At 55.5% G+C, this 26,481-nt stretch overlaps 1 protein-coding gene across 6 annotated transcripts; it reads left to right on the forward strand.

The window, feature by feature from the left end:
• Positions 1-1,335: 1,335 nt before the first annotated feature.
• Positions 1,336-21,372, forward strand: MSI1 (musashi RNA binding protein 1). Of its 6 annotated transcripts, none has more exons than XM_026514998.2 (14): positions 1,336-1,394; positions 1,564-1,604; positions 2,162-2,243; positions 2,342-2,426; positions 5,301-5,342; positions 6,892-6,984; positions 10,552-10,600; positions 11,797-11,879; positions 12,304-12,421; positions 15,516-15,596; positions 16,866-16,922; positions 19,915-19,983; positions 20,710-20,897; positions 21,331-21,372. In XM_026514998.2, the coding sequence occupies exons 1-14, from the start codon at positions 1,336-1,338 to the stop codon at positions 21,370-21,372; spliced, it is 1,089 nt and encodes a 362-aa protein (XP_026370783.1). The 6 variants fall into 6 exon arrangements, with proteins under 6 accessions (XP_026370783.1, XP_057162000.1, XP_057161999.1 ...); XM_057306017.1 differs by having other exon boundaries at positions 20,743-20,897; XM_057306016.1 differs by having other exon boundaries at positions 2,165-2,243.
• Positions 21,373-26,481: the final 5,109 nt, after the last annotated feature.

A 26,481-nucleotide genomic window follows, 5' to 3' on the forward strand; every position in this document is an offset into this window, starting at 1 on the left:
TTGGGGGAGGGCGAGATGACTCCTAGGAGCCTAGGGTGAAAGTATGGGAGGGGATCTCAGAGACCCGGGAGATGGAGGCGTAGGGAGGCGGAGGGAGAAGTGAAGGCGTTTGCCTTCATGGGGAGTAAGTCTCAAACTGAGGCGGACTGAGAGAAGTAACTCCAAACGCAGTGGGTAGACAGCTGAGGGTCTTCCAGTCCGATGGGATTGGGCTAGGAACGCTGCAAAAGAAGGGGGTCATTCAGAGGGGAAGGTGCACAGCCGAGCCGGCGGCCTCCTGAACTGGAAACGGGAGGTTCTAAGAGGCACTGACCTCTCCCCCAGCCTCGGTGGGGAGGGCCAGTGAGCGTCCGGAACCGGCTTTCCCGAATCCAAACAGAAGTCTGAGTAGGGCTGACAAGTGAGCCAGGAGTGAGAGAAACAGTGAAGACTCCTCACACGAGGGGGTGCGGTGGCAGCAAACTGGGAACCCGGGCTTAGAATAGAGGGGTTCCTCAATAGACCATACAGAAGGGATTTGGGGGAGTTGAAGGGGACAGTAGGGGCTGAGAAGGGATTCAGGAAACTGACACGGTTTCTACTGGGGTGCTGATGGAGTCTCCCCACTCGAGACGCGAGGCATTGAAAGGGTTCCCCAAATTGGATATAGAGGATATGGGACACTGGGAGTGGACTGAGGGCTGCTGAAGGGGAGCCCAGAATCAGGTTCTGAGGAAATTGGGGGCAGCCTCTCATTCCCACTGGGGGAATGGAGGGCTCCTCCACCAGTCGGAACGCGGGGGGCATGGGGGGGGCACTGGGGTTATCTCCCTCCCGACCCAGGGAGATTGGGGAGCTCAAATTCTGGATAGCGGGGACCTGACAGGGAGGACTAGGGGGTCCCCGATCCGGAACCGAGCTACCTTGAAGGCACCGGGAAGCGCTTCATTCCGGGAGGGCGTTCCCACGGCCCGGCCCCGCGCTGGGGTGGGTGGGGGGGTGCCGCCGCGCCCTGGTCCCGGCCCGCCTCGGGATTCGGGGTCTCTCTCGCCCTCGGGGACCCGGGAGCCCAGTGGGAGCGGGGTCCGGACGCCGCCGCCTCCGCGGGCGCCCGGGCGCGCGGGCGAGCGCGGGGCTTTATGCGCGCAGGGCGGCGGGGGGAGGAGCCGGCAGGTCGGCCCCCGGCGGGCCCTCCCCTCGGCCGTCCCCGCCCGCCCGCCCGAGCGGGGTCGGGGGAGGGGGCAGCATGGCCTGTCCGTCCGGCCCCCTTCGCCGCGCTCCTCATCTGCCCCGCGCCGAGCGCTGCCGCCGCCGCCGCCGCCGCCGCTCCGCTGCCCGCGCCGCCCGCGGCTCCCGATGGAGACTGACGCGCCCCAGCCCGGCCTCGCCTCCCCGGACTCGCCGCACGACCCCTGGTACGGCCCGGCCCGGCCCGGCCCGGCCTGCCCGGCCCGCGCCCGCCCCGGCCCCGCCAACATGGCCGATCCGGGTCGGGCCGGGCCTCCCCGGGGCCCGGGCCCGCGCCCCCTGCGCCCTGGCGCCCGGCGCTCACGCGGGCCCTTTGTGTCTCTCCTCCTCCCGCAGCAAGATGTTCATCGGGGGACTCAGTTGGCAGACTACGCAGGGTGAGGGAGCCCGGGAGCGCCCGCCGGCCAGGCAGGGCACCCTGGACCCCCCGGCGCCCCGGAACCGGACACCCCAGCCCGGCCCTGCGCCCTGCTGACCCCGGGCGCCCCCGCGCCCTCTTTCGCGCCCCGCCCGGGGACCCCGAGAGCGCAGGGCGATCGGCGAGCGCGCACGGCCCAGCGGGTGGAGGGGAGGAGATGAGGGGTTCAGGGGGCATCGGGGGGTGGGCTGGGCCCCCGGGACCCGCCGGCGGCAGCGCCAACTCCGCTCGCACCTGCGGCTCAAACTTTTGTGAGGCGGCTCCCGGAGCGGCGGGAACCCGGCCGGAGCCGTCCCCCCTCCAGCCCAGCTCGGCCCTCGGCTTCCTGGAGCCCCCGTGGGCGCCAGAAGGCTCCACGGGAGCTGGGTGAGGGCTATGGGGGGGGCAGTGGAGAGCGCGCAGGCTGCTTGGCGCGGGGGCGGCCGGGCCGCGGCGGGGTCACCGGGGGCAAAGGACGGGGGAGGGGGGGAAGGGCGCGGGGCCCGAGCTGGTCCGAAGGCGGGTGTGTGGTTACAGAAGGGCTGCGCGAATACTTCGGCCAGTTCGGGGAGGTGAAGGAGTGTCTGGTGATGCGGGACCCTCTGACCAAGAGATCCAGGTGAGCCCCTCACCCCCTCCTCCTGCTCCCGGCTCGCCCCCCTCCACCGCCACTCACTGCCTTGTAACCATCTGCCTCTCCCTCACTACCGCGCGCAGGGGTTTCGGCTTCGTCACTTTCATGGACCAGGCGGGGGTGGATAAAGTGCTGGCGCAGTCGCGGCACGAGCTCGACTCCAAAACAGTGAGTGGCCCTCCGGGCGTCGGGGGTCCTTTGGGAGAGGGAGGCCGCCGGAGGAGAGGGTCAGGACTCTCCCCAGAGGACAGTTGGACGGGGTCCTTAAGGAAGGAAGGAGTTTTCTGAGTAGAAGGGCTGCCAAGCTCCGAAACTTTGTCACCAGAGTGGGGGGGGGGGGGGAGAGAGGGAGGAGAAGAATCCCAGGCCTGCGGTGAGATGCTACCCCCAGCCCCTCCCTATGCCTACTAATCTTGAGGCCTCACGGAGCAGCTCGGGGTGGGGCTAGGTCCCTCCCCTAGCCCAAACTGGGTGAGTCAGGGTGCCAGTGACCCACCCCGTGGCTTCTCTGGACTCTCGTGTTTGGCTCCCCACCACCACCATTCCAAACCAATGGCAAAGCATCACCGAATCCCCCTCCCTCTTCCCCCACCTCTTTTGGTCTGTGAGCTCCCCGCATTGTGTGGAAGACATGAACCTGCTTTGCCCATGAAGGGATTTATGAGAAGGGAACTAGCCTTGCCTGGAAACAACCCTTCTGAGGGCTGGATCCGAGGAGAGGCTGCTTTTCTGGCATTCAAACTCCTGAAACATTTTACTGCTGTCCCACTGCTCCCCAGTGTCTTGGGCCCTCCAGGGGGCGCTGGCCCAGGCCCCTGCTCTAGGGGAGAGGGAAAAGGAGAAAGTCAGAGGAGGGGTTACTCTGTGATGGGGTGACCAGAGGCCAGGGGGCCGGGACAGTGTGATCTCTCTCCACACTCCCCCACTCTCCTCCAGCCCTGGGCCTCCCTGCTTGGGTCAGTCACTAGCTCCTGTTTACCTGCAACAATAGCTGGTTGTGCCCAAGAATTTGCTAAATTACCGCCTGTCCCCAGCTCCTGTTATCTCTGCCCAGTGGCTCCCACTCCTGCTCTCAGTAATGAGCAAATGAGGCCAGGCCTCAACTTTGCCGGCTCTGAAAGGATCTTCTTGGCGCAGACTGAGTGACCCAAGCTGGGAATGGAGAGACAGTGGCCTATTGTTTTTGGTGATTATCTGCCATCAAGCTGCCAGTTCTCCTACCATCCCCTGTCCTCAGAATGCACTGATGGCTTCAGCAGGGCTCAGGAAGCTGAGATTTAGGGATTGAGGCTGGGGAGGGGGGTCATGAAGATTGATAAGGAGAAGAGAGAAGAGGGGAAGGAGGGTGTGATGGGCATCCTTCTGAGGTTTGGGACTCAAAAAGGCAAGGGCTTTGTGTTTGGCATTTGCCGGCCTGGGAGAGGGGGGCGGGAGGGAGGGTTATTGTGGGGAGTCTATTTTAGGTTCTGACTTTCACCTTTTATTTACTTGTTGGGTTTTATTTATGTTACTGGCTGTGAGTCAGAGTGGAGGTGGGGTGTGTCAGGGATCGGGTGTGCGTGGGTCTGTGGGACGTGGCTTGGGTACCATCTCCCCATCAGGGTCTGCGCAGGGGGACTGTCTGAGGTGCTCTGGTGGCTGGGGAGGCTGCTTCCAGGAGAAAGAGAAGGATGAAAATGTCCGTAGAGGTACGAAATCACACCTTCAGACAGGGGAAGTGGGCAGTCGTGATTTCCCCTGGAGCCCAGTGGGACTTTGGGAGAGAGGAGATACTGCCCCGGCATGGATTTTAGAGGTTCCTTCGCTGTGGGCAGATCCAGGGGGGGAGCCCAGAGGAGGCCGGTCCCTGGTTCATGCCATTTAGGCAGAGAGGAGCCAGAGCCGGTTGCCTAGAATGAGGCTGAGTTTTGAACGGAAGGAACTTTGGGAAAAGATAGATCTTCCCTGCGATTGGCTGGTGAACTTCTGAGTGGTATCCACCCATGTGGGTGGCAAGAAACTCTGGAATGACCAGGCCTCGTAGGTCCTGCATTGATCACAAGGTCTCGTGCCCTGGCTTTTGCTGTTTATCAGTACCCAGGAGCACCCAGGTGCTCCTTGCTTTTCTCCTTTGGTTGTTCACAGCCAAGGGCAAAGGTGGCCCGCTGGTAATAGCACCTTTGTTTGCGCAATGAAGGGCAGTTCACAAAGGGCTGCTTTCACCCATGTTATCTCATTTGATTCCCCAGGGCTGCCCCTGGGAAAAGCGCATGTGATTATCCCCACTTTGCAGATGAGGGAACTGAGGCTCAGAGGGGTGGGCAAGTTACCAAAAGCAGAGGCTAGGCCTGGAGCCCAAAGTTTCTGATGGAGTCCAAGTCCCATGGCCTTGCACGTTACCAAATCCTGTGCTCTGATTCACTCCAAGCCTGGTTGCATTATCAGGGAGCTGTTTGCTTGCAGCCTCAAAGAGGGCTGTTAGATGTTGATAGTATTGGGGGAACAGAGCTGAGTCCATTCCTGGTGATTTATGAACTCTTACCTTGAAACAAAGAATATTTCCATCTCTAAAGTCTGCATTGCATGCCTCACCTGGACAAGTATCTGTGTGAAGTCAGGTGAGGAGAGCCCTTAAGTACGCCGTGCTTGAAGGAATAAGACTTTGCTTGCTTACTTTGTGGGGGTTCCTGCTGTGGGCCAGACACCTTGCCAAGTGCTTTGTAAGCGTTATCTCAAATAGTCTGTGGACGACCCCTTTGGGGTGGGTGTTACTATTTGTCCATTTAGCGGGAGAGCTTGGCCCTGAGGCTCAGAGAGGTTAAGTAACTTATCCAGGGTCTCCCAGCTGGGAAACAGTATAAGTGGGATTTGAACCCAGCAGCCTGGCACTAAGGCCTAAATGCTTAACCGCTACACTTTTCTGCCAGAGGCTGTGGTGATTTCTGTTCCCTCTGTGTCATCTCTGTGTCCTGGGATGAGAGAAGTCCTCAGGGCTGAAGGCTGCTTGGTCACCCATCTGAAGTGTGATAACCAAGGCCCCTCTACCTCTCCCTTCTCTTTCAGATTGATCCCAAGGTGGCCTTTCCTCGGCGAGCACAGCCTAAGGTGGGTATGTCTGTGTCTGGGAGGAGCTGTGTCACTTCAGGCAGTGATCTCCCCAGCATTCTCCTCTACGGGAGATGCTTCTGGAACCTCCGTTTGGAGTCCTTCTGGAACAGACTGGAATGGGAAGAGGGAGGATTCTTAATGTCCTTGCTCTGTGGATTGAAGACATCCTGCATCTTTCCGTCTGTGCTCTGGGATGGACTGGGAGGGGACTGCATGTGTTGGGAGAAGGAGGAACCCCACAGGGAATTCAGTCCTGTATTTGAAGCCAGTACACTTTGGACCCTGAGTCGAATTCTGACCTCATAGATCACAGCTTCTAAACCCAATGCCCCTGGGGAGGTCAAACTCAGGACAGACACCCCCTGAGGCTGAGCTAGAGTCAGGCCAGGGAGCTATCTCTGACCCCCCAGTCCCCTTCCTACCTCTGGGGTTCACTGTGTTCAGCTTGCAGAGGGGGAAGGGACCATGGAGTTGGTCACCTGTTTGTCACTTGGGTGGAGTGCTCTCTTTCCCGCGCTGTGGCGAGTTTTTCTGGGTGTGTGTGAATTCTGAGCAGATGAACTATATAGCATTCAAGACTTTTGGTGCAGGGTAAGGGCCTGAGATTTTATTCCAGGCCCCAAGGCAACTAGCCAGATCTTAATTTTTAAATGGCTAAATATAGGGGACAGGAAGGAAGGCTGATTATAGTACAGGGAGCCGAGGACCCCTGAGTCTGCTGACTGAACTTGTGTCCTAGGACTAGGTTCCCCTCTGGGAGATCTGCTCCCTCCTTTGCACAGGGTTTGGTAGGAACCAGGATGCTTTAAGGTTTTGAGCCAGTGGCTTCCACCATGGTGCCCAGCTCCTGCCACAGTGAAGGGAGAGGGGCAAGTTTTAGGAGACAGGAAGGGGACATCTCTAGAAGGATCCAGCAGAGGGCCTGAAAGCAATTATGGAGCAGGTATTCGAAGGAAGCCGCACCAGGGAGCACATGGTCGGAATTGGGTTAATTCCATTAAGCAGTTCGGTGACAGAAGGTGCTTTAGTGTTAGGATGGGGCTGGGAATTGCTGTGGATTAGCCATGCGCTCCTGGGGTAATTAGGACCATGTGTTCTTCCTAAAACAGGGCTGGGGCCACAGGGCTGCCAGAGGTTGGGTTGGGAGGAGGTTGATGAGGAAAATGTCGGCGTTGAGTTCAGGGGAGCCCTGTGATGGGCCTCGGTCTCTCTGGGGGGGTCTCTGCGTTACGCTGTAGGTCTGGGTCACTAACCCACCCCCTTCCCGGCATTGGTCCTTACGGAAGACATTTTCCCCTACATAGATCCCAGGGATGGAGGCGGGAGGGAGGCACACTCCAGCCAGCCAGTGTGTGGGGTGCACAGCTGCCCATGACAGGCCTAGAGGCGGGGGTCCAAGGGGGAGCTTGAGGGGGGGGCCTTCCCAGTAGCTAGGGCCACAGAGAGCTTGTCAGCTGGCGTCCTGGCAGGAGGGCTCGAGCCCCTGCTGGTGGCAGTAGGCCACAGGACTCAGATGCCCAACTTTCTCATTCCCTCCCCTTAACAGATGGTGACTCGAACGAAGAAGATCTTTGTGGGGGGGCTATCGGTGAACACCACGGTGGAGGACGTGAAGCAATATTTTGAGCAGTTCGGGAAGGTGGGTCGAAACCTGGGGGTGCTTTTGGGGGCTGTGGAAGCCCTGTAGAATTGGTCAGAACCAAGTAGAGTCCAGCCAGGTCATTCCAATTCCTGCAAAAAGGTGAAAAGGGAACTGGGTCCGTTTGTGGGTGAGGCCAGGCTCCTGAACCCACCAGTTCAGGCTCCGGTCCTATTTGTGGGCCTCAGCCTCTGGACTCATCCCCCAGGGAGGGAAGCCACACAGTAGCTGTCCCTGTTGTTGCCCTTCCCCTGTGTTTTTCTCTTGCTTATCTTCATTCTCCCGAGGGAGGCTGCTCTCCCCTAGCCAGTTCAATCCAGTCACCCCTTGGCCTCCTGGGAGTTTGCACCTGTCCAGGCCACGGGCGGTTGCACCTTCCCCCACTCCTTCCTGGTGAGGATGATAAGGAGGCAATAAATATGATTCCCAACTGCACTCAGCACCCTGCTTGCCCAGGTGGGAGCTGGGGGAGGTGCTGATCCCCTAAGTATTTGAGGGGGTACTGAGGAGAGCACCCTAAATTCCCCAGAGCCCAGCAGATTGGCTCTCAGCTCTGAGGTACATTGAGCTTAAGTTTCTGGACCGTTTAGTTTACGAAGGAGATGTGACATCATCAGACAATAGGGTGTCCCCAGAAAGGTGAGTGATGGGAGCATCAAGGTCCCATGGGGAGATGGCAAAGAGGGGGCCAATGTTAAGACTGGGGGTGAAGGAGGGCTGCTGTGCTTAGTGCTGGGGTCCCTGGTCTTCCATGACGTGAGACAGGCTACAGGCTGGGTCTCTACCTGCCCATCAAGGCAGTTTCAGTTGCCTGCTAGGCAAAGGGCAGAGGCCTTGGGAATGGGATGTGAGCTGGGGACTGGGTGGGTTTCCAGGGCCCTGTCTCTAGGGGAGAAGAGGAGAGGGTGGGAGGTCCCCTGGCCAGCGGATGCTGGCGGCGTGGGGGCCAGAGGCCTAGGTGCAGGACGGAGGGCAGGTCGGCGGCCTGGGCCCCAGAGGGAAGGGCGCTCCTGGGAAGCAGCAGGCCCGCTCGGCTCCGGCGGGGTGTCTTTGTGTCTGAGCGCCGAGCATTAGAGCTCGCACTAATCTGATCCAGCAGCTGTGATTGGAGGCCGCCTGCCCCCGGGGCCGGCGTTGCCATGGCAACCGGGCCCCAGGAGAAGCCGTCAGCGGCCGCGTCTTTTGTTCGGGCCTAAATCGGCGTTGGCATGTGAAACCGGCCCGGGGAGGCCAGGGGGAGCCGGAGAATAGGCTGCCAGGGAGCGAGGGGGACAGCCGGGAATGCCAAGGGCCCCGCGGCGGGGGGCCCCCCGCCCGGATCGAGGGGCCGCCACCGAGGGGGGAACAATGGTCAGCCGCCATGGCTGCCACTCAGGCTTAGCGGCCGCCGAACTTGGCGGCTCCCACTGGTCAGCAGGCCTCGGCCGCCTCCCCTCCCCCTGCTGGAGCCCCCCTGCCCCCGGGTTCCCATGGAGACCAAAGCCTATTAAGGACACTGGGCTGGGAGCCTCCCTCCCCTCAGCTGGCCCCAGGAGGGGACACCAGTGGGGGTCCCCTGGACCCCCAGGCACTTTCCTTGCTCCTTGCCCTGGCCTCAACCCCACTGCCTCGCTAGGGGTCTGTCCAGCCAAGGCCCAGGTTGAAGGGTCTGGGGGGCCAGGAATGGTGGAGTTGGATGGTTGGCTGAAGGAAGGCCAGAAGGGCTGTGGATTTGGGCTGAATCACTTTGTGGGTCAGGCAGGAACTCAGAGCTATAGGATTAAGGAAGAGGGTGTGGCTTTTATTCATTCATTAATTCAAAACGTAATTATTGAGTACAAGTCAAGGTGCTCCATAGGATGGCCGTCACCATAGCTGACCTGGGCGCTGTCCTCATGGAACCTTCAAAGCAAGGGGTGTTGGGCTGCTCACTCTCTGCTTTGCTTCTCCCCCATGTGACTGTGGGCAAGCCCCTCCACAATAAAGCTCATAATAGCTGTTATTTATTAAGCATTTACTGTATCCCGGGTAATGTGAGTTCGTGTTACAGATGCTATGTCATTTATTTCCTCTATACAATTGATAAACACTGTTACGCCGGTTTTACGGATGAGGAAACCTAGCCCAAGGTTACCCAACTAGCAAATGCAGGATCTTGGATTCCATTTCCAGTCTGTCCTACTTAAAGCCTGTATTTTTATCACAACTCTCCTTTCTGGATTTCTCTTTTCCATTGTTTAAGCAAGGGGGTGGGGAAGATGTGCAGAGCCTGAAGTGTCTGCCCAGTTTGGACGGTCTAGCTGATATGGGATTGGGACGAAGAATGGGTCCGTAAGGATGGGAGTGGCAGGGGCACTCTGCTGCAGGCCCCTGGAGCAGGAAGCTCCTTGGGGAGGGAGGTGTCATCCCCCTCTGAGATCCTCCAGGGACCCAGCTGCCTCCTGGCTTAGTGAGGTCCTGGTTCTCCCAGGGGGGCATTAGAGCCCTGGTGCTGCTTGGTGCCTCAGGAGAGCTGGGGGACCACCCTGTGCAGGGGCTGCCTTTGCCACTTTAATGAGGCAGTTGACAGGCTGGAAAGACAGCCAAGGAGAGTGGAGGAGAGGCTGTACCCCATGGCCTCAGGAAGTTTTCCTTCATCCCTTGGGTGTCTGACCATTTGGGGGAGGGTCAGCAGCTGAAGTGGGATGTGTGTGTTGTGGGGGGTGGGGAGGGTATAGAAGCAGCCGTTGATTTCCACCAAGGACAAATCAGACCTTAGCTTAACCCCATGAGGTGGCTGACATTGGCTGAAGAATTAAGAGGACAAGGAGAAAGCACCAGCTGTAGGCAAAGGGAGGGAAATGGGACTGCAGGAGGGAAGCTAAACCCTTTGGCTGTCCATGTATCCAAGGGGATGCCTTGAGGGAGCAGCAAGAAGAGAAGACTGGGGTGCAAGGGAGGGGATCATGTGGCCCACCCCCCTTCCTCAGCCCCCTGCCCCTCCCCCAGTCAGTGGGAGGCAAGCAGCCCAGGCACTGAACTCTACTTGCTTTAATTACAGCCTCTAGCAAAAGGAAACCTCAATTAGAGGAAAAGATCTGTACCAGGAGAGGGGAGTCAAGTCTGGCTGGAGTGGCTGCTGTCCTCCTGGCCTTTTGCAGAAAGGGAAGAGGCTTTCATTTCCCCATTTCTATCTTGCTCCCATGTTTCCTTCTTTAGCACCTACTCCGTGCCTCTTCCTCCTCCCAGGCTTGGTCTAGGATTTGCTGTGTGACCTTGGGCCTGTGACTTCACCTCTCTGAGCCCATTTCCTCATCTACAAAACGAGGCTCTTACATTGCAGGGACTGTAGAGAGGATGGTGGGGCAAAGTGCCAGGCACCTATTTGGTGCTTCATATTTGCAGGCTGGTCCACTGAGAATCTGGTGGTTGGATGGGAGGATCCCATCCAGGTGGGGTTGTGGATGGAAAGTCATCCCCGGCACAGGGAGCGGGTTTAAGAGAAAGCCTAGCCTGTGCAAGAGGGGCGTGGGTGTGGGAGGCCCTGCGGCTGGGTTGTGGCGGGTCCCCTGGTATCTGGTGGGTTCACCATGGCAGGCTCTGTTTCAGGTGGACGATGCCATGTTGATGTTTGACAAAACCACCAACCGGCACCGAGGTGAGTGTGGCCCCCTCCCCCTTCCCAGGCCAGACTGGGGGCCTGTGGTCAGCCAGGGGGCTGCAGGTCACAGCTGCCCTTTCATCTTGCCTCCTGACATCCTATCCCCAAGGATCTGCATCCTCTCCCGGGCCTGGCCTTACAGAAGGCTTTTGTCCCGCCGTTTCCTGTGCTAGAAACTTGCCCAATTGCAGACACCCGAGAGGAGCAGAGGAGCAGAGGAGCAATCTCCCCGCTTCCAAACTGAGCCCTCCACACCCGCTCCCCCCCACTCCCCGCCCCAGCCGGTGTCTGCCCAGCTTGTGTCTGCTGGGGCTTACCTTGTCCCTGGTAACCAGAGCTGAGGCCAGGCCGCCCCAGGGTCAGGCTGACTCCACAGCCCTGAGCAGTCTGCTCCTGCTCCTGCCTCCCACCCCTACCCACAGGCTGAGCCCAGCCCCCAACCTCCTTGCCCCTGAACCTGTGAGCATCTGGGCCACAGTGTGCATTGCCTGGTTGTTTTTCTCCCAAGGGCCTTGCCTTCTGAGAAATCCCATTCCCAACCCCTGGGGCACACCCGGGAGGAGGTGGGGTTGTTTCTTCAGTTGCTTCAGGGCGTATTAGCCTGTTTGGGGATTGGGGTATGTGCTGGGGTGTGTGTGTATGTATGTGTGTATTTGTATGTGTGCACGCGAGGGTGTCTGTGTCTGAATATTCGTATGTGTCTGCTGTTTAATGGTAACTATTCATGTGAGCGCTGCCAAGTATCTGTATGATATATGGGACCCTAGGTATGTGTGTGTCTGCATCTGTATGTCATGTGTATGTGTGACCGTGTACAAACATAGGTTTGGGTGTGTACACTTTGTGTAAATGTACATAAGGGTTTGTGTGTGTTCTTCCTTCCTTTGGAAAGCACCTGAGAAAGAGAAAAGGCATGTTGAGTGTATTTTCACGACTGCTCTAACACTTTCTAATTTGCTGTGTGACCTTGGACAAGTCACTTCAGTTCGCTGAGCCTTGGCTGTCACTTCTGTAATGTGTGGGCTAGAAACCCTGTCTCAGCGGGCGGGGGGTTGAGAGTTTCCTAGGCTGTGGGCAGAGGCTTTTGTTAGCTCTCAGGCACTGGCCGGTGAGAGAGGAGCGTTGGTGTGCTATTACTTGGGCCTAGGTTTCGACCATAAACCCTGGTTTTTGTCCCCGCCTTTGCCCTCTAGGGTTCGGGTTTGTCACGTTCGAGAGCGAGGACATCGTGGAGAAAGTGTGTGAAATCCACTTCCACGAAATCAACAACAAAATGGTGAGGCGGGGACCGGACGGGTGGAGGTGCAGGCAGAAGAGAATCACAGTCCGTGGGGCAGAGCCAGTTCTCCCACCCCCTGAAGATCTGGACAGAAAGGCGGTGTCTCCTGGTGGTTAAAACGCATGGCTGGTGGGTCAGAGAGGTCTGGATTAACAACCTCACTCTGCCGCTTGCTAGTCTGTTCATTAGGCAGGTGACTCCCCCACTCGGAGCGCTTTCCCACATCTGTGGCAGTACTACCCCCCTCATGGGCTTGGTGTAAGCCCCTGCTGTCCGCAGGACCGTTTACGTCATCTCTAGCACCCAGCGAGCACTCCGTAAATGCTATCTATGAACCTAACAGGAAGGAGGCCTGCCAGGGAACCAGAGGGTCTGTGACCCTACGTCTGGAGGAGGGACTGACCATCAGGTCTCCTTGCAGGTGGAATGTAAGAAAGCTCAGCCAAAAGAGGTGATGTCGCCGACGGGCTCGGCCCGGGGGAGGTCTCGAGTCATGCCCTATGGGATGGACGCCTTCATGCTGGGCATCGGCATGCTGGGTATGTGCTAGGCCTGCACCTGTGGCTACTTCCCGCCCGGAACTGCTCCCAGGGCTCCCAGGGGCTGCGTAGGTGTTGCCTCTCCTCTGTGGTCTGCCCTCCTGCGTGAGTCACTGGGCGGGAGTGGGGACCAAGGATCTTAAGCCTCCAAGCCAACCCAGGGTGGGGCGATTTGGTTGTGGGGTGCTGCCCTCTGGCGGTAGCCAGGAAATGGCCCCGCTGCTCCTTCTTTGATCCTTCTGTCCGTCTGTCCATTTGTACATCTATCCATCCATCTCGTAGTTACTGAGCAACTATAAATGCTAGGAACTATGCCAGCAAATACAACAGTGACTTTCCTTGGAGCTTTGTGGTCTGGCAGGGAAAACAAGAATATAAGTAAGTAGGGTTAGGATGGGAGCAGTTTAGGGGCCAGGAGAGCATGGGCATAGAGAACTGGGGCCGAGGTTTGGAGAAGCCAGAAAGGAAGTCACACTGAAGCTGAGGCTGTGGGTTGAGTAAGTGCTAGTTACAGGAGGTCAGGGGAGAAGGGAAGGGGAAAGTGTTGCAGGCAGGGGAACAGCATTTATGAAGACCCAAAGACTTTGGGGGAAGGCAAAAGGAAAGCAGCTGCTTCTTGGTCACTCAACTAATATCTGTTGAGCAGTTTCTGAGAGGCAGGACCTGCCCTCCTAGGCTTTCCCATCAAGCGGGAGGCAGGAGTCAATAGACGATGATAGCACATAGTGTTGGGGGGCTGTGGGAGGCCCAAGGAGGCACCCAAAACCCACCTGATGGTCCGGGAGTCTCCCTGGAGAAAGTGTAGGTCGCTGTGAGCCTTGGAAGGTGAGGAGGAGTCCGCAGTGCTTGAGGCCCACAACCCAGGGGAGAGAATCTGAGCTGGGCCCCCCAGGAAGCTCTCAGTCTCCCTGGAGAGACAAGATGCGTACACACAGAAAGAGAACAGTACAGAGGAGTCTTTCTGCCAGGTGCGGAGGGAGGGGTGCTCTGGGAATTCAGAGGCAGGGGGCCGGGTGTGCATGGCATGGGCTAGAGGGTCAGGATTGGGATCACAGATAGAGCAGGTGAAGGAGAGCAGGGGCCACACAGGGCACTGTCTTCCCCTGAAGTTTTCTTTTTCTTTCTTTTTTTTTTTTTTAAAGATTTTATTTATTTATTCGATAGAGATAGAGACAGCCAGCGAGAGAGGGAACACAAGCAGGGGGAGTGGGAGAGGAAGAAGCAGGCTCCCAGCGGAAGAGCCTGATGCAGGGCTCAATCCCGTAACGCCAGGATCATGCCCTGAGCCAAAGGCAGACGCCTAACCACTGTGCCACCCAGGCGCCCCTGACGTTTTCTTTTTCTATTTAGAAGGAATTTCAAACTTTCAGAAGAGTTCCAAAAAGAACATAGTACAAAGAATATCCACATACTTCTTACCAGCCTCACCCGTTAACGTTATACCCCATTCGCTTTGTCATTTGCTCTCTCTCCTTATGCACATCTACGTGTGCATATGTGTATGTATACACACTCACACGCACACACTCACACACACACACACACGCACACGCACAGAACACTGGTGATTTTCCACTGAATCCTTTGAGCTTAAGTTACATGCATTATGGCCCTTAACCCTTAAATACTTCAGTGTGTGTTTCCTAAGATTAGGGGTATTTTGTTCCTGAAGCCACATGATAATAATCCATTTCATACATTTATGCTGCTCCAATATTTTAAGCTATTTTCCAGTTTGATCAGTTGACCCAGTAATGTTGTTTATAGCACGTTTTCGCCCCTCACATAAGATCCAGACTAGAATCAGGTATTGCATTTAGTTGTCCAGCCTCCTTCGGTCTGGAACATTGAGACCCGTTTTCTTTTCAAGGCGATTCATTAGCTGGTTTCACCGCATTTTAAAAAAGACAAAGAAGGAAAGAGTGCTTAAGAGACTTGGAATCAGTTAGCTCTGAATGCGAATCCCAGTTACACCACTATTACTCTTATTACTCGTTATCACTATATGATTTTTCTGGCAAAGTGGCACAAGTTATTAGATGCATACAAGTAGCAGGCACCGGGAGCTTGTCCTGGAGATACAGAAATAAAAGATGGGGAAGACAGAAAAGCAGCTCTTTTTTAAAAAGCCCCCCCCCCTTTTTTTTTTTTAAGATTTTATTTATTTATTCGACAGAGATAGAGACAGCCAGCGAGAGAGGCAACACAAGTAGGGGGAGTGGGAGAGGAAGAAGCAGGCTCATAGCGGAGGAGCCCGATGTGGGGCTCGATCCCATAACGCCAGGATCACGCCCTGAGCCGAAGGCAGACGCCCAACCGCTGTGCCACCCAGGCGCCCCTAAAAAAGCCCTTTTAAAACAGCCCTGGGAGGGGCACCTGGCTGGCTCAGTTGGAGGAGCGTGTGACTCTTGATCTTGGGGTCATGAGTTCGAGCCCTACGTTGAGTGTGGAGATTACTTAAAATAAATAAATAAAATTTAAAAACCTGGGATAAGTTCAGATAGTGATCACTGGTGCTGTGGGGAAGTTGATAAATATTGTAACTGATGGGAGGGAGGACTCTTGTGGAATGACCTCCCCACGGAGGTGACATTTGAGCTGAGACTTGTACAATGGCAAGGACACAGTCATGGGAAAACCTGGCAGGGAGAGAGTGTTCCAGGCAGAGGAAACAGCCTGTGCAAAGGCCCTGAGGTGGGAAGGAGCTTGGTGGCTTTGAGAAACAGCAGGGAGGCCAATGTGACTGGAGGAGAGTGTAGATGAGGACAGAAGGGAGGCAGGAGCCAGAGCATGAAGGGTCTTGGTAAAGGTTTGGACTATTCTCAGCCAATGTGTCACCTCTTTGAGCCTCAGTTTCCCCCATCTGTAAAATGGGGCTTTTAATAGTACCTGCCTGTTAGGATTCTTGTGAGGCTTAAGGAGAGAATGAAGTATGCAGTGGGCTTAGCCCAGGGCATGGCATGCAGAAGGTGTTTGGTAAAAGTGGCTGTTATCTGTGCTACAAGGTGGGGAGGGAGTGGCTCAGATCCTTCCCCACTGAGCAGGGTCTGAGCACTAAGTGAGGCATCTGACACTAGCACCCTTGCCCTGTCAGGTTACCCCGGTTTCCAGGCCACAACCTATGCCAGCCGGAGTTATACAGGCCTCGCCCCTGGCTACACCTACCAGTTCCCCGGTAAGTCCTGCTTGGTGTCCCTCTGCTACCAGCATGTCCCCGGTTCCTGGGCAGTGTGACTCCTTAGGGTGGTGTCTGGGGTGCATGGCTGGGGGTGGGGGGTGGTCTGCCTGCTGGAGGCTTGGAAGGAAGGGCATGTCTGAGGAAGGAGAACCTCTCCCCACCCATCCCCTCCTCCCTTCCTCCCCAGAAGCTGGGGACACCCCCCTCCCACCCCCACGTGGTCCTGCATGGCACGGTCCTCTCTCAGGCTGATCTCTGCCTGCCTCCTGCCTTTCTCCCCTCCTCACGCCTTTCCGAGTTGCCACTTCCACCAAGGAAGGCATTAGACTTGTGGCGGAAGCGTCCCTGAGGGCCAACGCCAGCTGTGTCTTTATGGCCACACTTACAATGACCACGTGCTCCACCGAGCCGTTTCAAGGCCCACAAGACCTTTCTCGGCCCTGAATGCTGAAAAGCAACCCAAAAGCCTGACGATCACTGCCCTCATTTGTGATTCAAAATAAAAATAACACTAGACCTTAGAATAAGTGGCAGGAAGCCCAACAAAATTCTGAATTTTGCCATGATGGCTCTTCAGTGTTATTTTCTTTGAAATATCAGACATCAAATTGTTGCATGCTTTTTTTTTTTCTTTTCTTTTTTTCTTTTTTTTTTTTTTGGCCTTATTTTTTTTTTAGAGTGTCCCTAAGCACTCACAGACTTTGCCTCTTGGGCTGTCCAGCTTGGAGCCCTTTCTCGACATTACGTTGTCTGACCCTGACAACACTCACGGGGGAGGATGGTCATGCTCATTTTGTAGGTGAGGAAATGGTCCAGAGAGCAAGGTGACCTGCTAAGATGACCCATCGTCTAGAAAGTGCTGGAGCTGGGAACCCAGCCTGCGTCCAACCTGCTCTGGGGTCACTGTTTTTTTACCGGTGCTGCCTCGCCAGCATCTCCCCCCACACAAACACTCACGCAGGAAAAGAGGAAGAGTCTGGGAGGTGTTTTGGTACCATCTCAAATCTTTTAAGAAACACCAGGAGGGTCAGCCCGCGCCCGGGGTGTACGTGGCACTCTGCCTGCTCTTTGTCTCCCTGTCTGTCCTCTGCCTGTGTCTTCTCCCCCTTTGCCTGTTGGGCACCGTGCTCTCCCCATCCCAGCTCTTGGGTCCTGTGCATGGCCTGTCCCCCTACCCAGTGTCCCTGTGGGTGCATCTGTTCTCCCTGGGCCGTGCCCCAGGGGCCTCCCCTGTATCTTCCTAAGCTGTTTTACGTTTCATTTTAGAATTCCGTGTAGAGCGGACCCCTCTCCCGAGCGCCCCAGTCCTCCCCGAGCTTACAGGTCAGTTGCTCGGATTTCCTACACCTCACAGGCCACACGGGGAGAAAGAGAAGGACCCAGGGGTCTTCCCCGGGGACAGCTAGTGGGACCCTTTTCTCCTGCCTACCAGCCCTCTGGCTGTGGGGACACAACAGACTCTGCCCAGGCCCTGGCCAGTCTGTGTAGCTACATGGCCCTGAAGGGTGGGGCATGGGGCCAAGCCCAGCAGATGGAGGAGAAATCACTCATTCATTTATTTGGCAAATATTTATCTAGCGCCTCCCATGTGCCAGGCACCGAGTAGACTCTGGGATCCAGCAGTGAAGACGCCAGGGTCTCAAACTCAGACTAGAGTGGGCCAGGTGGGGTCTTTGACAGACTGGAGCGCACGTGCCTCCGCTCTGTGCCAGCCGACCCTTGCCGGGAGGGGACGCACACCTAGTGCTTTGAGATCTCAGTTTCCGAGGGAATCCAGAAACCTGGCTTTGGCTTCTGAATGGATTTGTCGATCGTTCTCAAATGTTGGCAACAAATTCCGAATTGTTAAACCATTGCAGGCCAAATGAAACCTATTTGAGGGCCAAATCCAGCCCTCAGGCTGCCCATTTGCAGCTTCCGAGCAAGCGGGATGAAGGTTCTTGGCCGTGTGGGGAGCCATCTCTCCAGCTGCAGCCTTCGCTTGGGCCCCGTCAGCTCTGCTCTGGAGCTGGGGGCGCGGCCAAGTCCGAGGGGAGGGGAGGGGCATGTGCAGATGAGGTGGGCTGCAAGGGGTGTCTCTGTTCAACCCGCTTCTCCCCCCACCCCATCCCAGACTCTCCCCCTCAACCTGGCCGTGTGTGAAGGACGTGAGCATGGATGCTGCTTTGGATGAGACCTTCCTTCCAAGGGGTGCTCAGGGGTCCCCCGAAATGGGGGAAGGGGAAGAAAACCAGGGGGTGAGGAAAGGGGAGGGAGTAAAGAGTCCTGTAGGTGGGGAGTGGTAGAGGCCCCTGCCTGAGCAGAGTTGGGTTTGACCCGCCATGGGGGTGTTGGAAGGGGGGTTCTTTTCTCCTCATTTAAGAACTTTGTGCTGAGGACCTACTGTGGGGGGCACTCTGCCAGGCCCCTGGGGGCAGAGCAGGGACAAGACAAGGCGAGGCCCTGCTCTCACAGGACTTGCAGTCTAGAGAGGAAAACAAATACTTATTATATAAATGAGTAATCCTTCACAGTTGTGAAGGGTTGGCTGCGCTGACTTTGCTTTGTGGAAATGCCTACCCAGACCAAGACCCAGACCTCAGAGCCCAGCCCCTGCCCTTAAAAGAATTGAGAGAAGACATGTCCCCTCAGCAGCTGGCTTGGTGCAAGGGAGGAGGTTTTCCCTGGAGGTCTGGAGTCTGAACTTTTCTCTTGCCTTCAGGAGATCTGGGAGTTTCCTTCAGGCATTCAGTAGACATTTATCATGTCGGATGCTGTTCCAGGTGGGGATACAGCAGTGAATGAGAGGGACAAGGTCCCTGCATCCTGGCGCTGATATTTCAGTGGAGAGAGACAGCAGCAAACAAGTAGACAAATGAATAAAGTAATTGCAGAGGGTGAGAAGTTCCACAGGGAAAATAAAACAGGCAGATGTTCTAAGGCCTTAGGGCCAGGGGCAGGGGGCTGCCTTAGCAAGGGCGGTCGAGGAAGTGGACATCGGGGTGAGGAACCAGCTGTATGGCTCTTAGGCAAGGCTCCTCCACAGTGTGGGAATCATGCTGTTCCCAGACTTTAATCCCCCAGACCAAAGGCCTTACCAAGAATTTTTAGGGGCCATTTCCGGAGTCCCTAGCCCCAAGTGCAGTACAGTTCAGGATCAAGGTCACCAAAACAGCCCCACAGGGTGCATTTTGGGATGGGAGACTGGTATTCCTGAGGGCAAATGCCAACCCAGAAGACTGGCTCTGGGTGGGGTTGTAGCCTCAGGGGCTGCAGTGGCAGAGCCAAGCAGTAGGGGGCGCTCATCCCACTACCCCAGCCCAGGGGAGCTCAGGTCCCTGCCAAACACTTATTTAAGAGGTTACCGTTAGGAGGGCCTGGCTGGCTCAGCCCCTAAAGCGTACAACTCTTGACCTTGGGGTTGTGAGTTCAAGCCCCACATTAGGTGTAAAGATTACTTAAAAATAAAATCTTGGGGAAAAAAGAAGAGGTTCCTTTCGCTCCTTCAGCAGACATTTCTTAAATACCTACTGTGTATAAGGCAGGGTGCTGGGCACCGTGGAAGTAGACAGCAAACAAGGGAATAGCAGTAGCTCTGTGTCTGAAGGGGGGATCAGAGAAAAGGAGCTGGGGGGGTTTGGGGGAGATAGTGGGCATTTCCGGTTGGGTGAAGTCAAGAGAACCCCGAGGCGGGGAATGGGGTGCACACAATTTACTGAGGGCGTGGCCTCGGGAGAAGGACAGTGAGAGAAACAGGACAGGCGAAAGGTTTGAAGCTGAACTGTGGCCGGGACTGGAGTCTGGCTTCCGCTCGATCCCACAGGGAGCTCTGGGACACGCACTGCACCTCCGAGTTGGTCCCACCTTGAGGCAACAGGCCTGGCTTCTTGTACCCCATGTCAGTCAGTCCCTGGCTGCAGTCGCCTGGGCTTAGGATGAGGGCCGTAACCCCCTGGGGACCTCAGGGCTAGGTGGTCCCATCCAGCGAAGGGTACTCTCTAGAGAAGGGGGCGTTGCTCAGAGCAGCTCAGGGTGGGGTGCCCCACGTGCCCACCATGAGTTTTGTGTTGTTCAAATGTGTCCCTTGAGTCCAGGGAGGGGAAACTGAGGGTGAGTCCGTTGCTAGGAAGCCGTCCACTCTCCGACCTTTCTCCATCCATTTTGTGGGTCAGGGGACAGCTGGTGGCCCAAGGGAGTGCTTTCTGCCTCGATGCTGGCACTGCACCGACCCTCTGAGGTGGGGCAAGGCTGGAGAGACTCTGCCCCGAGGGGGCCTCCGTTGTCCGCCTCCGTCCCCTCACCCACCACACTGAAGTGCCCATACCTTTCCTTCCAGCCATTCCTCTCACCGCTTACGGACCAATGGCAGCGGCAGCGGCGGCAGCGGCTGTGGTTCGAGGGACAGGTGAGGCCTTCTGGGGTGCAGGAAGCAGAGGAGGGGTGTAGGGGGTAGAGAAGTCTAGACGGGAGAGGAGGAGCCACTGCCACCCTTTTTCGGAGGGACTTATTCATTTGCTCCGCAAGTATTAATGGAGCCCTTGGCGCGCCCGCTGGGAGGAAGGGCACTCCCTGTCCTCCAGAGCTTACAGGCTGTTGGGGGCGGCAGGGGTGACAGAGGCAGTCATTCTGAAGGACGAACCAGCTCTGCCGGGGGGAGTCAGGTACCAGAGGAGCTCACAGCTGGAGCCTCTCAGGAAGGCTTCCAGGAGGACGGGCCCCTCAACTTCCGATTTGAAGGCAAAGAGGAAGAAAAATGTCCCAAGCAGAGGCCAGTTAGCACGGGGGGAGTACAGGAATGGGGAGTGGGGAGGACGAGGCAGGAGGAACCAGGTCCTGGGGGAGCACTGAACACCGAAGCAGCGGAGCGATGTCGATTTTATGGGGAAAAATTTGCAGGGGCTGGAGGGGAGGCCTGGCGGTCAGTGAGGAGACGATGAAGTGGACAGACGAGCTGGTGGTGGTGGGTGGACTTGGGGAGACCTCCAGGGAATGGACCCACGGGCCCTGCTGAGATGTAGGGGTGAGGGAGAGGGAAAGCTCAAGGTCATGGTGGGTGGAACAGGTTTGAGGGGGGTGTCGTGGGGCAGCAGTGGGCACCGGGGCTATCACCGTCTTCTTTCTGGGTTGCCAGGCTCTCACCCCTGGACGATGGCTCCCCCTCCAGGTTCAACTCCCAGCCGCACAGGGGGCTTCCTGGGGACCACAAGCCCCGGCCCCATGGCCGAGCTCTATGGGGCAGCCAACCAGGACTCGGGGGTCAGCAGTTACATCAGCGCTGCCAGCCCCGCCCCCAGCACCGGCTTCGGCCACAGTCTTGGGGTGAGTGGCTAGTCCTGGCAGACTCAGAAGTTGGAGGAGGGAGAGGTCTTGCCTGTCTGCAGGGGCAGAAGGGGGCCGAGGGAGGATGGATGGAAAAAGAAGGTCACCAATGATGAGTGGGGCTCATCATTCAATCTGTGTGCCAGGCATTAGGTGGGCTCTGGGGCTATCACACAGACTCACCGTCTCTGGCCATATGGAGGCTAGAGTCTAGCGCAGGGGTGCCAGCATTTTAACCGGGGTACTGGTAACATGCAGATTCCAAGCCCTACTCCAGAGCATCTTCTAGTGCATCTGCAGTGGGGAGGGGGGGCGATATGGGCAGGGCTAGACAAGAGTCTGTGGCTCACCCTCGGTGTTCCTCAGAAGAAAGGAGCCCCTGGGCCTTCTCTGCGTCCCTAGGAATCTAGGAGTCCAATTCTTTTCTCCCCAGGGCCCTTTGATTGCCACAGCTTTCACCAATGGGTACCACTGAAGCAGGAAACAGGTGGCAGGAGGTGAGGAGGTGGGCTGGGGCCTTGGGCGGGGGTGGGACTGGGGAGGCTGGCACTGGGCAGCCCCGTCTGGGCCACAGGCCTTGTCCCTGCCTTCATGGAGCCCACAGTCCAGGGAGGAGACAGAACTTTCATAACAGCAGTGGTCAATGGACCTGAAAACCTGCTCAACCTGCTACGTCAAAAATATAAATGAAAACCACCATAAGGCAGTCCATGCCCCCCGTCAGACAAAGATTTTCTTTTTTAAGATTGCTAATGCCCAACATTGATGAGGGCGTAGGGGACGCAACATGTAAATTGTCTCAGGGTTTCCAAAGGGCAGACGGGCACTGTTTATCCAGGTTTTAAACATTCATGCCCTTGACCCAACAATTCCACTTCTAGGCATTTATTTAAAAAATTGCAAAACACCAGGGCACCCAGATGGCTCAGTCGGAAGAGGGTGTGATTCTTGATCTCAGGGTCCTGAGTTCGAGCCCTCGAGATTACTTAAATAAAAAAAAAATAAAAATAAATAAAAACTCCAAAGCACCGAAATGCCCATCAAGGTCACGGTGGGGGTGGGGGGTACTGTGTGAACCTGGGACTTTTCCTTCCTTCCTCCTTCCTTCCTTCCTTCCTTCCTTCCTTCCTTCCTTCCTTCCTTCCTTCCTCCTCCCTCCCTTCCTTCCTTCATTTATTCCAATGACTATTAATTGAGCACTGTTTCAGCAAAGAGGGAGGTAGGAGATAGGGCCCCTCTCTCATTCTACAGACAAAAATCTAGTGGACAAATGAGGAACTTCCAAATTATGTGTGAAGAGGCTACTTCAGGTTAGAGGTTCAGAGAAGGTGCCTCCGAGAAGGTATCACTTGAATAAATCCAGTCATGCAAAAATCCAGGGAAAGATCACTCCAAACAGGGAACAGAGCCTGCGAAGTGTGTGAACAGAGAGAGCTCTGCTAGGAGAGGCTACCTGTGTTCTGGGAGCCCCAGGGGGAGGCGGGACGGAGGCAGGTTCCCGCAGGGCCTCCCGGTAACCTCCTGCTGTGTTCCAGCGCCCCAGCCTGCAGCTGACTGAGGACCACAGTGAGCCAGCGAGGGGGCGGGGACACCTCAGCCGCAGCCGCCGCCCCCTCCCCCGCAGCGACTCGGACCGCTACTGCCTGCCCCCAACTCCCTGGGCCCGGCCCCTGCCCTGCTGCCCCTGGACAGCGTCTGGCTCCCCTACTAACCTCCCTCTCTTCCGCCCTTGGCTCCCCTCCCCAACCTGCCCCTCTCCTGCCCGCTTTTATTTATTTTGGATTAGCCGGTTGCCCCACCCCCAGCCCCCTGTTTGTCCCCTCTCAGGTCTGTGCCTCTCCCTCCCTGCCGCGCCCCCATAGGACCCTCCCCCCAGAAGGCTTTTGTATTTGTGCATAGCTAGAGTGAGGGCGGAGGGGGTCTGCTACAGGCCGCAAGCCCTATGCTTGTTTTTTATTCGGATTTCCCCCCTCCTTTTCTCTTTCCTTTTTTTTTTTTTTTAAAGAAACCGTTTTTTAAACTATTTCTAGGTTTGTGAATGTGAAGCCCCAGGCCGCAGGGGGCAAGGGGCCAGGTGCCCCCCACCAGCTGAGAACAAAATGTCTATGTGGGTGTGGGCCCCTGGCCACCTCCCTCCAGCCCTGGAAAGGAGGACAGGGTTGCGTAGGCCAGGCCAAGCCCCTGGAACCATCCCGTCCTGTATCATATGTAAATACTGTGAGGTGAAGCCCCTACCCCTCTCTAAGACCCCTTGGGGGTGAGGGCATCGCCTCACCCCACCTGGCAAAGGTCTCCCCCTGTGTTTCTGTCTCCTCCTCAGACACCGTTACTGTAAGCTTGCAGGCCTCAACTGTGGCCAAGGCAAGCCCGCTCACTCAGGCCCTAGGGGTCAAGGCCTTGGGCCTGCTCACCCCAAAAACCCAGCGTGGGGGCAAGGGGTGAGGAAAGAGAAGGGCTCGCCCGGAGCCACTGCTGGAAAGGAATTAACTCTCCAAAGGTCTCCCCCTGCCCCCTACCTAGGTCAGGCCTTCATGGTTTCTGCTCTGAGCACCCCCATGAGCGGGCATCAAGGGGGTACTTTGGGAAGGGGTGGACCCCAGGGGAAAGCAAAGGGCTTCTCAGGGAACCCCCACATTCTCTCACTGAAGTTTCCCACCAGGATGGTCCCATGGCCAGAGCCCCTTGGCAGCCCCGAGCCCCCAAACCCCGCTCAAAGTAAAAAGAGGCTCAGGGTCTGACTTCCTGAACAGTGAGTGACCTGGCAGGCATGGCAGGGCTGAGGCCCACCTACCTGTTGTCGCCCCCCTCTCTGTGTCCCTCTCCCCCAGGTCTGAGCCTGGGGACCTAAGCTCTCTTCCCCATCATAGTTTCCATCCCTGAAAACCCCCTTTGGAGAGTTAATTGTCTGTGTGAGGTGCTTAACCTATTAGCCCTGAGAACACAAAGCAATAATCTTTGTTACTGAGATGCGCGGCTGTTCGTGGTTTTGGTTTTTTTTTTTTTTTTTTTTGGTTTTTTTTTTAATGTTTCCTAATAAAAGAGAAGCTGCATTTTATTGGTTTTTATTTTTAATTTTCTACACGTTTGAGCTGAGTCATGAGAGACTCAGCTTCCTTCTCCTCCCCTTCTTGTGACCCCATCCCACCCCCACTGGGCCCACCCATGGGCTCAGGGCCCTGGAATTCCGTTTTCTGATTTGTTTGGGGAATTTTTTTAAAAAGATGTTACACGGTGTTTTGAAGCCAGCAAGTTACCACCCTCCGGTGTCTCTTCTCTCCACATCTGTAACTTCTTTTTCCAGGTTTTATTTTCAGTTTTAAATTCCTAATAAATTATTTGAAAACGGTGCTGGCTTTGTGAGTCTTTTCCATCTCTGTGTACATTCAGGTCTAAGTACCCCAATGACACCCTGTTTTCTCCACCATCCCTTCTTCTCCTGAAAGTCTACACTTCCCATTGGATCCAGCTTCCACTTACAACTTCTTGACCAGCCTCACAGCTTAGCGTTGATGACATACCACTTCACACCTATTAGGATGGCCATTGTTTAAAAAAAAAAAAAAAATGGGGGGATAACAAGCGTTGGTGCATTCCTGGTGGAAAGGTAAAATGGTGCATCTACGATGAGAAACAATCTGGTGGTTCCTCAAAAAGCTAAACATTGAATTACCATATGATCCAACAATTCCACTCCTACGTATATACCCCAAGGAATTGAAAGCAGCGACTCAGATCCTTACACACCAATGTTCGTGACAGCATTACCCACCATAGCCAAAGGTGGACACGATCCAGGGATCCATCCACAGATGAATGGATAAACAAAAATCTATCCATACAGTGGAATATTATTAAAAAGGAATGAAGGTGGGGCGCCTGGGTGGCTCAGTCGTTAAGCGTCTCCCTTCGGCTCAGGGCATGATCCTGGCATTCTGGGATCGAGGCCCGCGTCAGGCTCCTCCTCTGGGAGCCTGCTTCTCCCTCTCCCACTCCCCCTGCTTGTGTTCCCTCTCTCACTGGCTATCTCTATCTCTGTCAAATGAATAAATAAAAAATCTTTAAAAAAAAAAAAAAAGGAATGAAGGGCTCATTCGTGCTGCTACATGGACAAGCCTTAAAGACGTTACACTAGGGGCGCCTGGGTGGCACAGCGGTTAAGCATCTGCCTTCGGCTCAGGGCCGCTAGGAGCCTGCTTCTTCCTCCCCCACTCCCCCTGCTTGCGTTCTTTCTCTCGCTCACTGTCTCTATCTCTGTCAAATAAATAAATAAAATCTTAAAAAAAAAAAAAAAGACATTACACTAAATGAGGGGCACCTGGCTGGCTCAGTAGGCAGAGCACGCGACTCTTAATCTTGGGGTTGTAGGTTCAAGCCCCACATTGGGTATAGAGATTACTTAAAACTAAAATATATATTTTTAAAAGGTTTTATTTATTTATTTGACAGAGAGACACAGCCAGAGAGAGAGGGAACTCAAGCAGGCAGAGTGGGAGAGGAAGAAGCAGGCTCCCAGCGGAGGAGCCCGATGTGGGGCTCGATCCCAGGACTCCGGGATCACGCCCTGAGCCGAAGGCAGACGCTCAACAACTGAGCCACCCAGGCGCCCCTAAAATATATTTTTAAGAAGACATTACATTAAATGACAGAAGCCAGACACAAAAGGACAAATACTGTGTGATTCCACTTACATGAGATCCTCGAATAGGCGAATTCACCGGGACAGAATGTAGAACAGAGGGTACCAGGAGCTGGGGAAGAGGGAATCCCTAGTTATTTGAGTGGTGACAGTTTTCTTTGGAGTAATGAGAAAAATTTGGAAATAAATAGTGGTAATGGTTGCACAACATTGTGAATATAATTAAAGCCACTGAATTGTACACTCAAAATGGTAAAAATAGTAAATTTCATTATGTATATTCTACCACAATTTTAAAAAAATAACTGGGACGCCTGGCTGGCTCAGTCGGAAGAGCCTGTGACTCTTGACCTCAAGGTTATGGATTCAAGCCCCACATTGGGTGTAAAGATTGTTTAAAAAACAAACAGGGGCACCTGGGTGCCTCAGTCGGTTAAGCGTCTGCCTTTGGCTCAGGTCATGGTCCCAGGGTCCCGGGATCGAGTCCCTCATCAGGCTCCCTGCTCAGTGGGGAGCCTGCTTCTCCCTCTGCCTGCGGCTCGCCCTGCTTGTGCTCTCTCTCTCTCTCTCTGACAAATAAATAAAATCTTTTTAAAAATTAATAAAAAATATAAATATTAGTTATTTATTGCAATAGTGCAATAGTCCAATATTTAAAACAAACAAACAAAAACTTAGCATTGGAACCTTTGTTCTGGTTTGCCTTGAACTCAGAGAATCTTAACCGGGTAAGGCAGGGAAACTGGCTGAAATCGGGGTATGGGTGTAGCCAAATGGTCAGTTGTGGGGATTCCAACACCCAGCTCTTCCCCTTCTTAGCTGAAGGACTTTGAACAGGTTCCCCAACCTCCCTGAGCCTTAATTTTCTCATGTGTCAAGGGAGAAGGATAAAGAGGCCAGACTTATATAAAAGGCCACATATTCCATTTATATGAAATACCCAGAAGA

The sequence above is a fragment of the Ursus arctos genome, unplaced genomic scaffold (genome assembly GCF_023065955.2).
Source record: "Ursus arctos isolate Adak ecotype North America unplaced genomic scaffold, UrsArc2.0 scaffold_34, whole genome shotgun sequence".
Taxonomy (NCBI): Eukaryota; Metazoa; Chordata; class Mammalia; order Carnivora; family Ursidae; genus Ursus; species Ursus arctos.